Source organism: Pundamilia nyererei, unplaced genomic scaffold (genome assembly GCF_000239375.1).
Source record: "Pundamilia nyererei isolate P.nyererei 1_Seehausen unplaced genomic scaffold, PunNye1.0 scaffold00047, whole genome shotgun sequence".
Lineage (NCBI taxonomy): Eukaryota > Metazoa > Chordata > Actinopteri > Cichliformes > Cichlidae > Pundamilia > Pundamilia nyererei.
This window is the reverse complement of record NW_005187448.1, coordinates 1,903,178-1,915,942: the sequence shown is the minus strand read 5'-3', so window position 1 is coordinate 1,915,942 and position 12,765 is coordinate 1,903,178. Positions and strand designations below refer to the sequence as shown.

General features: G+C 40.2%; 2 protein-coding genes across 2 annotated transcripts in view; both read left to right on the top strand.

Moving 5' to 3' along the window:
- Positions 1-2,933, top strand: part of hoxc4a (homeobox C4a) — an 11,470-nt gene extending 8,537 nt beyond the window's left edge. The window contains exons 3-4 of the mRNA XM_013910728.1: positions 2,393-2,536; positions 2,869-2,933. Of these exons, the coding sequence (XP_013766182.1) occupies positions 2,393-2,396 (4 nt within the window). The 3' untranslated portion in view covers positions 2,397-2,536; positions 2,869-2,933. The remainder of the gene's footprint in view (positions 1-2,392; positions 2,537-2,868) is intronic.
- Positions 2,705-5,441, top strand: LOC102192795 (homeobox protein HOX3-like). Its single transcript, XM_013910727.1, has 2 exons — positions 2,705-3,041; positions 4,291-5,441. The coding sequence occupies exons 1-2, from the start codon at positions 2,705-2,707 to the stop codon at positions 4,812-4,814; spliced, it is 861 nt and encodes a 286-aa protein (XP_013766181.1). The 3' UTR covers positions 4,815-5,441.
- Positions 5,442-12,765: the final 7,324 nt, after the last annotated feature.

The following is a 12,765-nucleotide window of genomic DNA, read 5'->3' as shown; positions in this document are numbered from 1 at the left end:
AAAGAAAAACGTAATTGTGTTGCATCTGCCGGATTTCACCGTTTGTGCGCAGCTGCGGATATTCTGCAGTACCATTTTCTGTCTGCGTTATTGTTGTGAAAAATAAAAGTTTATAGACAATTTCCTTGGTTGTTTGTGTCAGCAGGCGAGAGAGCGGAGAAGGTAAGGAGGAATTGTAAAAGGGTTGACACCCAGAGCGACCGGCGCGCTTTTGTGTGAGAGAGAAAAATGATTTATTGCCACTGAGGCGGTTCAAACAGAGTTCACGGAGAATTGTGGTGGAGGCGCGGAGGAGCTAAATTATGGTCTTGCTGAGCTAGTATATCATAGATTCTATCTCCAATTCAGAGAGTATGTTCAAGGGTGTGAGGTAAGGAAAACAAAACGAATTTAATTACTTTCCCCACTTTCAGTCAGTCCTGATGTACACTGCCTTATTCAGCTGATAATAACACTAATGCTGCTTTTACTACTAATAATAGATTTATTTATGCGTGAGACGAAAACACAAACATATGTCAGGGTTTTATCAGTTTATTTAGTTTTGCTGGCCCACATTTACCTCACAGTGGAAATGACAAATTTAACCTTTAGCCAATTTAAATTTAAGTACTAAACCTTTCCACAGACTTTATTTAACTGGCTACAATTCAAAAGGGCGGAAAAGAAATATCAACACTGTAGTTTTTAGTGTCAACAAACATTTTTAATGCCTCAGCAGTCAAATTGAAATTATATTAATGTTGTAAGCATTGTGCTATGGCAGCAGTTGTTTCGTGTCCTTGATTTCATATAAAATATTTCATTACGTAAAAATAAATTCAACTAATAAAATAAAATAAAAATAAAAAATCTCAGGATGTGACACCACTCTAAAGGTTCAGGTAAAACATCGGTGATAGTGGCAGCAGGGGTGAAACGGAGAAGGAGGAAGGCTCCTCTCTTTCCACGCAAACCCTGAGTGCATAATCCATCACCTCTGAGACATCTAAAGAGGGTTTTCTCGACAGCTTTGCAGCTTTGTACTGAAACACCAGAAGGAGCTTACATCCAAAACATGGTTCAGCTAAGATTAATACTGGCTTGGAATATTCAGTATAGTCTCCCAAACCTTCTCATTTAGAACATGTTTTAGGGAGCACTATTTATAATTTTGTGATAGATTCATTATTCTCGTTATGTGGCCGTTTTGCATAAAATTGCGCATTGCTGGAATTAAACAAACACGTTTTATGAGTTCTTTTTCCCTACAGTATAACTCAGTTAGGCCACAATTGATGTAGCTTTTATACCAAATAACTTCTCCTAGAAAAAAATATTTATTATGGGTTTTAAAATGAAGTTGAAAAATTCATATTTTATTTAGGTGTTTTACGCCTTCATAGCTAAGTCCCAGTTGTCTTGGATGTTTGGCACTGTGGCTGCAAATAGGCGCGCAAGAGCCTTTAACTGAGCATCTCATGTTTGGGTTCACGCCTTCGTGCAGAAGGAGGAATTTAATTCCTCCAAAAGATGTCCATAGTGTTTGAGTGTTGCCTCCTGGAGCCACCGTCAGTGGACTCGATGCTGTACAGTGATGCCTGATTAATGCAAATGCGTTGAATTGTCCTGTAGAAAAAAAACATCTTTGACGATTGCCTCCTTTGTCTTTGTGTGGCAATGACTGTCATGTCTTTGTTTGACCACTCCCAGTGAATCCCATTAAGCCAAAGCTACACTGTTATAAACACACGCTCTGTGTGTTTATAAAACCCGCCGATTTATAATAGGTATTTAAATGCGTTTCAGACTAAGTTATCCAAAATAAGCGTAATGCTTTCGTTTTACAGACTTGAAACAGATTTACTCCAGTTAGTGCCCCTAGTAGAATGAAAATACGCAAATAAGCACCATTATTTATAATAGCGTTTGACTGGGGAAAAAACAAACAAACAAACAAACAAACAAGCAAACAAGGAGCGCAATTTCTTTTTAATAATTTTACACCTAGAAAAGCTTCAGCAGAATAATGAGCTGTGATCTATAACCAGTTATTAACCATCTCTTATTCCACCTCACAGACGCGTATTGTAGCGCAGAGGAAAAAAATCTTCGCATCGTGTTTGTTCAAACCTACCACCAAAAAGTTCAGGATGTGTGGCTGCGAGCGGCGGTTCCTTCAAAAATAAAACGAGAAAATGAGTCCTGTCAAAAGAGTAACAATATTACAAGAAATCTGCGCCCAGTTTCTAATGAAATGCTCCTCACCGCGCGTGTAAGCTTTGTCTGTCTCCCCCCCTTTCTCCTAATGTTTGTCTCTCCGTTTAAACACATCTCCCTCTTTCTCTTACACTGATTACACAGTCGTTTGGCGTCTTTTCATATTCCATTATATATTTTTTTAATATCCTAGGTAAAGAAATGCAGGCTGCTCATAGAAATGTCTGAAGAAATATGGCAGAAGCTTCCTCTGGGTTCCAAGTTGCCGGCGGATTACTTTCCAACTCCAAAGCTCCGTCATTGGAGGACTGCCACACGTGACCACGGCGCCCTTCTGGTAAATATTATTCAATTGTTCCAAATGGTTGCTCAAAGTGCACTTTCCCGCGTGCCTTTTTACATTCAGGTTAATTGTGATCGAATATTAGATAGACACACGTCCTCGCCTTTTACTGCTGTTGAGGGACTCCTGGTTTTATTTGAAACAGTTTGATGAGCTGGGTCCATGGACCCCCAACAGTTTGCCCTCCCACTGCAGCTGCATGGCAACAGTTTTGCTATGAGCTCTGGACAGGTGCCAAAATTAAGCGCGGGATACAATGAAGGAGGAGGAGGAGGCCAAGAAGCAGAACTTAATCAGCAAAACATGACCTCCTCTTCTCGTGTCAGTTCCAGGTTGAACCCAGATGAACAATCTGAGTGCCCACTGGAGCCCGTGGTTCACTGCCATGGCAAGGGCAAGCTGGACATCAAGAGCAGGAGCTGCAGTCTACTCACCATCTGCCGCTCAGAAGTAATTTTTCCCTGGATGAATCCACGGACCACTGGCTCTGAACAGTCTGGTAACTGGTTTTGTTCATTATCTGTGCCTTTTTAAAGCTGACACTGAGTGTTCAAAATATTTGTGACACAGGAAGCTTCATTAGGCTCTTTACAAACACGTTTTTCCCTCTTTTTAAATGTTTCTTTTTTCGACTGATATGTAACTCAAACACTCACTGTCTTTGTTACCTTTCTTTGGAAGCAGAACAGCTACAGCAAAGTAACTTTTCAAGAGTGGTCAAAGTCATCTGCTTGATCACACTTAAGAGAACTTTGTTCTAATGTGAGCGCTCTTTCTGCTTTGTCAATGAATGAGTGCTGGTGTTACTGAACAGTTAACCAAATGCCACTGTCATGCTCACAGCATACGGGGCTGTTTTTCCAGTCCTGCGGGCAAAGTGATGTTCCAAACAGACAAGCTGCAGCACAAATGCTGCACAAACACTTCTGTTAATCCACAAAAAAGAAGAAAAAATCAGCACTCTGCGATCTGTCATCTCTTGACACGGTCTCAAAATGGATTGTATCAGTTCATTAATTCTATCACATCACGACTATAGAGGCGAGTGTGTTTATTTTGAGAGCAAAATCTCCATATATTTAAAAAAAAAGAGAGAGAGAAACTTTTTGATTTTTTTTTATTTAATGTTCTAATCATGCTGTTTTTTTTTCTTTCTTTTTAAATCTTTGAAATAGTTAAACTTTGCTGTGTCGACATGCTGACATATAACAAGGAAGCAGTCCTCCAGTGCGGCAGATTATTGTTATATAGTTTTCACTATAGGTCTTATTAAGTATCCATTAACCCTGGCTTTGTTACATTATTATCAACAGAGCCTGGTGCTGCTCATATACATGTCAAATTGAATCCCTAATGGTGGTTATTTTCAGTGGTGGTCCCAAGGTACCTTTTAAGTGACTGAGATGAGGATTTGACAGGTCTGCTTCCGTGTGTAGCTCTGATTAATGTGTTCTGTCAGGCAGCCGTAGTGGCGTCAGATGTTTCCCCCAGACTGCTTCTTCGGGAGGTAACTTTCCCTGAACACATGACACAGTAGACAGCCAGTCTTGTATAGCGTCTCAACCATGACTGAATGTGCAGGAAGAGCTGAGGGCTCTTACTTGGTCACAGGTTGATTGTCTGAGGATTAACACGGGCCTCCCTGGCACTTGAAGTCTTCCATGTGCAGGTTATACATTTCAGGATAGAACTGTTAGATGTTTTCCTTTTAACACCCTCTCTTCTTTATGTGCTTCCTCCATCATCAGTCAGCAGTGGCATGGCAGCTGGTCTATCAGGTAGAGGAAGGCAAAGTGTGAAGAGGGAGAGGACAGCCTTTACCAACAACCAGCTGCTGGAGCTGGAGAAGGAGTTCCACTTCAGCCCTTACCTGTGTCGTCCTAGGAGGCTGGAGATGGCTGCTGGGCTCCAGCTCACTGATCGTCAGGTTAAGATCTGGTTTCAAAACCGCAGGATGAGGTACAAGAAGGAGCAGAAGTATGGAAAGATGACAAGTTTATCTCAGTTGGCCACCTGCAACCTGTCCCCCAGCTCAGCCTCCTTTGCAGACCACCTGAATTTTCCAGATGCAAACATTGTTAGAACTTCCTCCTCCTCAGACTTGCACGCCTCTCTATTTGGCTCTTTCAGCAACAGCAATAGTGGTCAGTATATTCAGCCATCAGACCTGGCCCATTTGAACTGCATACTTCCATCTGTTGCAAATGGTCCATCGGCCTCCTTTACGGGCATAGATAGTCATCACCATGCTGGCATTTCAAAGTGGCCCTAGGGCCCCATAATGGCCAACTCCTCCTGTGCTCATCAAAATCTCAATATGATACATCTACTTTCACTTACTTATGAAAGGCTGGAGGATGAGTCTGATCAGCAGGGTTGAAGTTCCCTCAACACACCCTTTCAGCATTCATGGAACATTTTAATTAAACCATATGAACACATCTTAATTAAAGGAAACCTACAGCGATATCTTTTGTGTTTCTCAAACACAGTGACTGCAGACTGCAGGGCCTCAAACTTGCTGTGCTTTTTGTACATTCACACATAGCATGCACAAGACATGAAGTAATAATTACATGTTTTTGTTCTGTAATCTTACGCGTGTATTGCGCATGGTTAATGCATGCATGATGTAGACTTTTGAGTGAGTTTTCCATTGCCTTCCTGTTGTCAGACAATTGCTAAGTGGTTGTCATTTTCTAAGTGTTACATTAGGATTTTTGTTTTCATCTAAATAGCAGGTTGTGTGAAATATTAGTAAGTGTTAAATGGGCAAATTAATGTTCGTTTTGAATGATGTTATATTTTTGTTAAAACTATTAAATGATACGGCAAGTCTTTGATACTTCTATTGATTAATTGAGATGTCACATACTGTACAGGCTTAATAAATGAATGTGGGAAAACTGTAGCTCTTGTGCAATGTTTACCCTATTCATCGCTGATTAGACTTACATTTTTTTTTCTCCAGCAGTATTTTTATGATTAAAGATTCCTGGATTAGATCCCAAATGGAAAAAATGAGAACGACTCTGTAATCAAATTAAGGCGTGCTTTAGATTCACTGAAAACTCCGTAGTATTGTGCATTCATGTTGCACAGTCCCGCCACATAAGCCTCTCCCTCACTTCTGCCTATGAGTTCCCCACCATTAATCACTGAGACAAGGCAGTCTTTCCAGCACTCCAACCACAAGCTCTAAACCCATTGGGCACCATGACAAGATCTCTTGCCTCCTCCTTCCCAGCCTTTGCCTTTTCAATAGCCAAATTGTAGTGCTGCAAGTTGGGGCTGGCCTCCCACTCAGGGGGCATGTTAGTTGTGTAGCGTAGAAGCCCTTCCAACATCCTATAGGGCTGCACCAGAGACCAGTGGCATTCAGTCACTTATGACAACATATTATCTTAAAGAACAAATGAGAAGACTTCTTTTTTAAATGGCGTTGACTGTGTCACTGTGACATGTGGATTCTGAAATGTAAACAGAGTCATGGAAGGGTTATTTTTAATCATCTATTTTTGATTTTAAAATTAGGGGGGAGGGCGTTATGCACGCATTTGACAGAAGTGGGTCACATGTTCTCCTGAATCTCCAGAGTTTATCAGATAGATTGCAACTTCCAAAGGAGCAATTCCTGTCTTATTCTTGATAACGTGAGGCCTGGTGTCGATACTGCGCACGAGTTATAAGCATGCTATGTGATGTATAAGAGTTGTGTTGCTGTAAATGAGCTATCACAGATGACCACTGACAGCTATGAAATGGGGGGGTAACAAGGAAGTTGATCCCCTAGTTGTTCTGGATGGAATGCCTTCCTGCTCCTAATTCATCGCTTCATCAGCTGGCATTTGGTAAATATTTGACACCATTTGCAGCACGCCTCAGTAGGTGTCAGGGGAGTTATATAGCACCTATAAGTCTATGAACATTTCGATCTAAATAAAGCCACGTCCACACCACATCTGTAGAGAAGAGGTGGTGACAGCTGGGTAATTTAGGAGAAATATAATAAAGGGCAAAAGAGAGAAAGACACATGGCAAGAAAAGTTCTCCTCGAAAAAATATGTTCATTTACAAAGAGGCAGGAAGAGGGGAGGGGAGTGTAAGGAAGAAGAAGCAGACAGCGCTGGATTCCTGAAATTCTTCCATATGCTGGGTGATTTATGATTTTAACAGTGCTGAGGTTCAATGGGACTTTTACCTCTGGTTCCTCTACATGATCTTTTTCCAGCCACTGAAAGCTGGAGGATCCACTCACTGAAGTGCAGTAATTCTGTGGATGAGGTCAAGGAGGAGGGGGGGTCCCCAAGGGTCAAAGAAAGCCTCCCCCAAGGGCCCCAGTGCAAGGGCGAACAGACTGCTTCCATTTCAACATTAAGTTAGCCAGTTGTTCACACGCTGGGTCACTCCTAGTTAGCAGCATAAAGTCATTATTTCCTTTTCACTCACTTGACTTCTTTGCCCCGTTTGATCAGATGTGTTTTTAGGGGGCGAGGATCAGGAAAGCCAAAAAATCCTTACATGTTTTTCCAGATTCTGGGCTTTGCCTTAAGTAGATCTTTGAAGTGACAAATGATCCCAGCCGTGGTACCGTGAAACCAGCTTTGGTTACGGTTCATCATTAATTTCAGAATTTTGCATTATGTCCTTTACAGTGACTGATGTGCAACTGTCCAATTTGCAGCTGTTGTGTAACTGATTTGGGGTTTAGATTTGAAAAATGCTCCCTGCATCCAGACTTTTCTTAAGCTGCAGTGAAAACAAAACTGCTCTAAGTTTAACAAAGATGTGCTGCTTTAAGTGTCTTTCACTATAATCAACAAATGCCAGCTGCTTCTTATTTTACCATCCCATAAGCTGCTGCTGTCCATTGGAGAAGTGATAATTCCATTCATTATATGGGGCTCTATCAAAGCAAATAAATGATGATGATAATAATTAATGCTTATGAGTCAACCCTTTCGTTTATTAGTATATATTTCCATAAACAGTTTATTTTCTGATTGGCCTGCAGCCTAAGAGAGATTCCTAAAGCCTGAAAGTAACTAAAAATCCTCTAAGCTCCATTTAGGAGGTTTTCCCCTCAGTTTATTCTTCATTTGCTAATTTGTTTTCCCATCCTTGGCCACGATCCATGCATGCGGTTATTTACATCAGTAATTAATGCCAATGACTAACCTGCTTTAAAATTTCATAAGCTGGGCTTGGTGTCCACCGAAAAGCACGATGTCTTTTCAGTACAATGACCTCCATTTATTTAGCACTGATTTATTTATGAGGTTTTTGCTTTGGCAAACAATGCTTTATCAGAGAACACAAAGAAAGGTAACCTCCTCATTATATAGCGATTAAAAAAACATCTCCAGGGGTAGTAACAATGGACATTATTTACATTTAAAAGTCATTAAACAAAAATGTTCAAATCCCCTTTTGAAATTATCACACAGTATCTTAGGAAAATATTTCTGTAGGCACAGTTTCTAAGTAGGCATATACCCTCAATATGTACTGAATTTATGGCCTTATTCAATCACAGATGAGTTCAGATCATAAGGCGAGCTCGAGCAAGGAATAAAGAATGAAAAAAGAAAAGAAAACAACAACACAAGTATGTTAAACAACATGAATACATGTGCCAAAGTCCTGTTCTTGATGCTGTTTCTTCTGACAGAAAACTTTACAATATAAACATGAAACCAAGTTTGTGCAAAAGCGTGTATGCATCGATGTCCATCCTGCAGAAATGAAATTCATGTTAAAACACTTTTCATTGGACAACAAACAACGCCTTTGGAATTTGTGTGAATTTGCTTTTGCTCCTTACATAAATGAGTTCAGATGGATGGCTGTACTATTTAAAGACATGAAATATCATCAAAAGGCTTATTTTTGTCATTTATGTCTTTCGTAGATTTCGGTGTCGATAATGTGGAAGTGTGTTATAACTGACACATATTTAACAACATATAAAAGACTCAAGAATAACAGTTAAGTGTAAGAAAATGCCACTCAGCAACAAAGATGTTATTGGAAAGGTTTTGGTGAAAAAAGCAGAGAGGTAAAAACTGCTGCATGCAGGAGAAAAGCCAACAGAGGCCTAGAAGTCATTTCCGCTTTGGCGGGGATATGTTCTACAGACTGGTTTCTGTGAATTACTGCTTCATTAAATAAAATCTTTAAAATTTCTGGCACGCATTGCATGTTCTCCTAGTTTTCTCACAGCCTTATGGTCAGACTCTAATATCTACTTTTATAAAATAATTTGTATAAGCATAATGGTAGGGTTTATGACCAAACTGGGAAATCTTCCTTTTAATTTTTAAAGTAAATCAGTAAAATAAAAACTTGTGAATGTCACAAACACAACTTTGCTCAGTTCTGGTGTATAACGTGGAACTTTTGTGATTGGCCTTTAGGAGGTTTTGTTCTTTTTATGACCCGCTAACCTTCTTAGCTTTCTCCCTCCACAGTAGTAAGTGCTGCCCACCAGTCTCTCCAGGTGCTTGTTGCTCAAGATGATTGTTAAGTATCAATTTCCTGTGTCACCTTTATGGGTTTTATTTATTTGTCTGCTCCTTCTTGTGGAACAGTGCCTGAGCATCACTCAGGTAGATGGATTATAACTCAACTGCTACGACTCATCAATCTTGGAAATTTGACTTCCTGAATCTCATACAACTGTTACTGTCATATTATGGCACAGCATTATCAAGATCAATGGCATTTTAAATGCTTCCCAGTTAAGGATGATCGGTGACAATAAAAAGGTAAGTTGGTGATGAAACTGTCTCTGCTGTGGTGAGCTGCACTCAGCGCAGTGAGGGAGTCACCTACTGCAGCCCCAGACGAGATCTGCCTAACTGAATGAACTTGTAATCACAACAGTCACCCTGCTAAATGTCACATGTTGACCATTATTGATCATCCAAGACTTATTCAATACCCAATGACTTCATCAGGGTCTAATCAATTGACTTTTTTTTTTTTGTTCACACATAAAAACGCATTTTAATATTCACAGCATAAAAGGATTTGCAGTGTTATCAGAATAGTGATATCAGGCTGCTGGAAATGTGAACTGTATGTAAGCTTCAAATCCCACTGCTTTGTGTCTAGCCTCCCCTGGAGACAGGAGACCATCTGTAACAGCACAAGAAAATAAACATAATTGATTTTCCTTAATACTTTATAGTGTTACCTATCAGCCTGCACACACAGTTTGCAAACTGACGTAATGTTTTAGACCTTTGACACACACAGAAAGGAGTTTCAGATTGGAGAGACTCGGCTCGGATTCTCAGATATCAGCTACATCTGTAGGTGGTGTCCACAGTGGGATTTTATGCTGCTATATCCCAATTACATAATGCCTAATACGGACATACACAAGTTAAGGTAAAGTTCATTTTTAGGTTGTTCAGCTGAAGTACCTGGATAGCAACAGATATTCCAGACGTTTTACAGCTCCATTTCACTGGACTCTCATTAGCAAATACATTAAAATAGTGTAATAACACAGTCCTGTAAACAGTAAAATATTATTAACTGCAGCACAAACAGCAGGTTTCTAAAACAGTTTGAGCCAAAGGTTTTTTCAGCTTCATTTATCTTGTATTATTTCAACTGGGTTTCACTTGGAATACCTAATAAAGTGGCTTTCAGGTGTCCCAATTTAATGGCTATTTCCTGACTTGTGATAAGGAAAATTGAGTAGACATGTAGCTTGTTTAGTTTTGCAAACGTATTATTTTTACGTCAGCACTGTGGGACAATGAAACCATCAGAAAGTAATTTTAATGAAACATTCGATACTTCAAAAAGACAGACATTCATTTTCACTGCAGTATTAATTTTGCAGTGTAATAATGTTGCTGATGTAATTTTCATAACAGAACTTTAAATTAAACTTTTCACATATTTCATGGTTACTGTTAAGGAAATTTGTTTAACATGATCCATGAAAGTCCAAAACTGGAGCCAGGAAAATATGATTTAGGTCTGAATACTTAAATCTAAATGCACGAATAAGCTGACAGACTGGCAGACATGGCGACACAAATTGTTTTCACTACTTTAAAACGACTTAAAAAGACACAAAAGACATATAACTAATATATGAATATTCTAAAAACCCAGCATTCTTTCAAAGCTTTACGTTTTTTCCATTGCTGACATTTTCCTACTTAAGACTAAAAGAATAATCTATCTTTAACTTAAACAGAGGATTAGTGTTTTATTAATATGGAATCGCTGTTCTATCAACACTTTGCTATTAACCATGCTTAGCATGCACAGTAGACTACTGATTTGTGCTGTGAACAAGCAGGGGATGTTTAAGTAATAAATAAATAAATAAAAGCAACTCCTCTTTCCCTGCAGCTAAAACAATGCTGTATGAGGGAGAATATTACAGAGTGTGCTGCAATGATGAACATTTCCTCCTGTTTCATGTTTAACCCTGCTCATTTCCCACAGTAAGAACTCCGGAAACACACAAGTGTGCACAGCAGCTTGGGGGGAAGATGACTGATGGCTTGTTGTCATGATGTTTGGGATTCTGCCGACTCGAAGCCTCCTGGCTCACTGAAGCTGTGAAGCGCTGCAGCACATACTACAGGCTATAGTTGAAAAGTCCTGGTATTAGTAAGGTATTGCTTCATTGTCACACTGTTGAGCCTGTGTAGAATGCAGTTATCTGTAATGTCCCTGGCCATTTGCAAAGTAGTTGCACTGGATTTATGATTATGGCTCATGTGCCGAGACAGATTTCTGCTATTCAACAATGAAGCAAGAACAATTATTAGAATTTCACACTGAGCGGATGGGTTATTTTGTTTTCAGCTGGTATTCCCTGGATTGTGTGTGTGGTCTGGGTATACGCTAAGATAAACCTTACTTCTGACCTAAGGATTTTTCAAAATTGTCAATATTTGGGGGGGGAAAAGCCGACAGGCACCATCAATCACTCAGATAGCCATCTTTCAACTGGTCAGTGTGCCACGCTTTCTGTGTGTGTTTCTTCTTCAGTCCTTTCTCTGTACCTTGAATTATTTCTCTTTGTCCCTCTGCCATATTACAGCTCTATCGTGATGTCTGATGAGCCTTCCCACCATGAACATGGCATAGATAGCTGTCATCTTCCCGTCTTGGAACTGCATTAACATTCTCAGCCTTGTGAGGTTCAAGAGCTGACACATAATGAGATTTGACAGTGTTGCAGGGCTACACAAGGGTCTGGTGTCAACTGCGGTTGCAGCATCATGTCAGCAGCAGCAGGATGAGAGTTCACTTCAAAACCAAGGAGGTAATCCGAGCACGGCCGCACTGATCCCAGGGCCTTGACTGCCTATTGACACACATCAGAACATGGACGCAAAACAAATTAACATCGGTCAATATTCTCCCCCCACCTCCTCCTGGCTCCTGACACAGCCACCTAAGTGCTGCCATGTTTACCTCACCTCCAGTCAAAACAATAGAGACTACGGGGATAATGATGGAAAGGAAGAAAATGTCTGCACTCAGGTTTAAGAGGGTATTTCAGGTGTTTATGGGCAGAATATTCCCATTCCTGGTATGTGTGTAAGACTGCAGAGTTTGGTTTGAGGGGGATTCAAATTCAGAATTGTATTTGCAGGATCCATTTCATTTAAACAGAGAGATTATACTCTTTCTAAATCTTGTGCAAAATTTGTGGTTAAGGGGACACAAGCTGTCCAGAGGAAGGAGTCTGAGCTAAACAAAATCATGCAACTTCTGTTCCACCGGGCAGTGATGTGGAACAACACCTCATATATGCTAATCAAGCATATGGCACTTCTAGGAATAAAACATGGGTTGTTGTTGTTGTTGTTGTTGTTCTATGAGATTAAAAAAAAGGTTACTTGATTTTGAATGCAATTTGAATGCATCCAAAGGCTGCAATAGTCTGTGGCTGCAGCAAAAAAAGGGGAAGGAAAAAAATCATTTGCAAATGTAAAAACCGAGATTGCCCGCACCTGTTTTTTTCCCCTCTTCCTCTTCTTTTCCCCTCTCTGCAACCCTTTCCCGTCCCCCGCCTCCCTCTGCTGAAAGCCATTACAGAAATACAATTTCTAATACCTCCGCACAGGTCTTCGATCGACTGCAAACAAATTTATATTCAGGCGGTAAACAGAAAGCTGCAGAGATTTATTTAGAGTGTGGAGGAGAGAAACAAGCTAGCGCGTGAACCCTGAGTAACC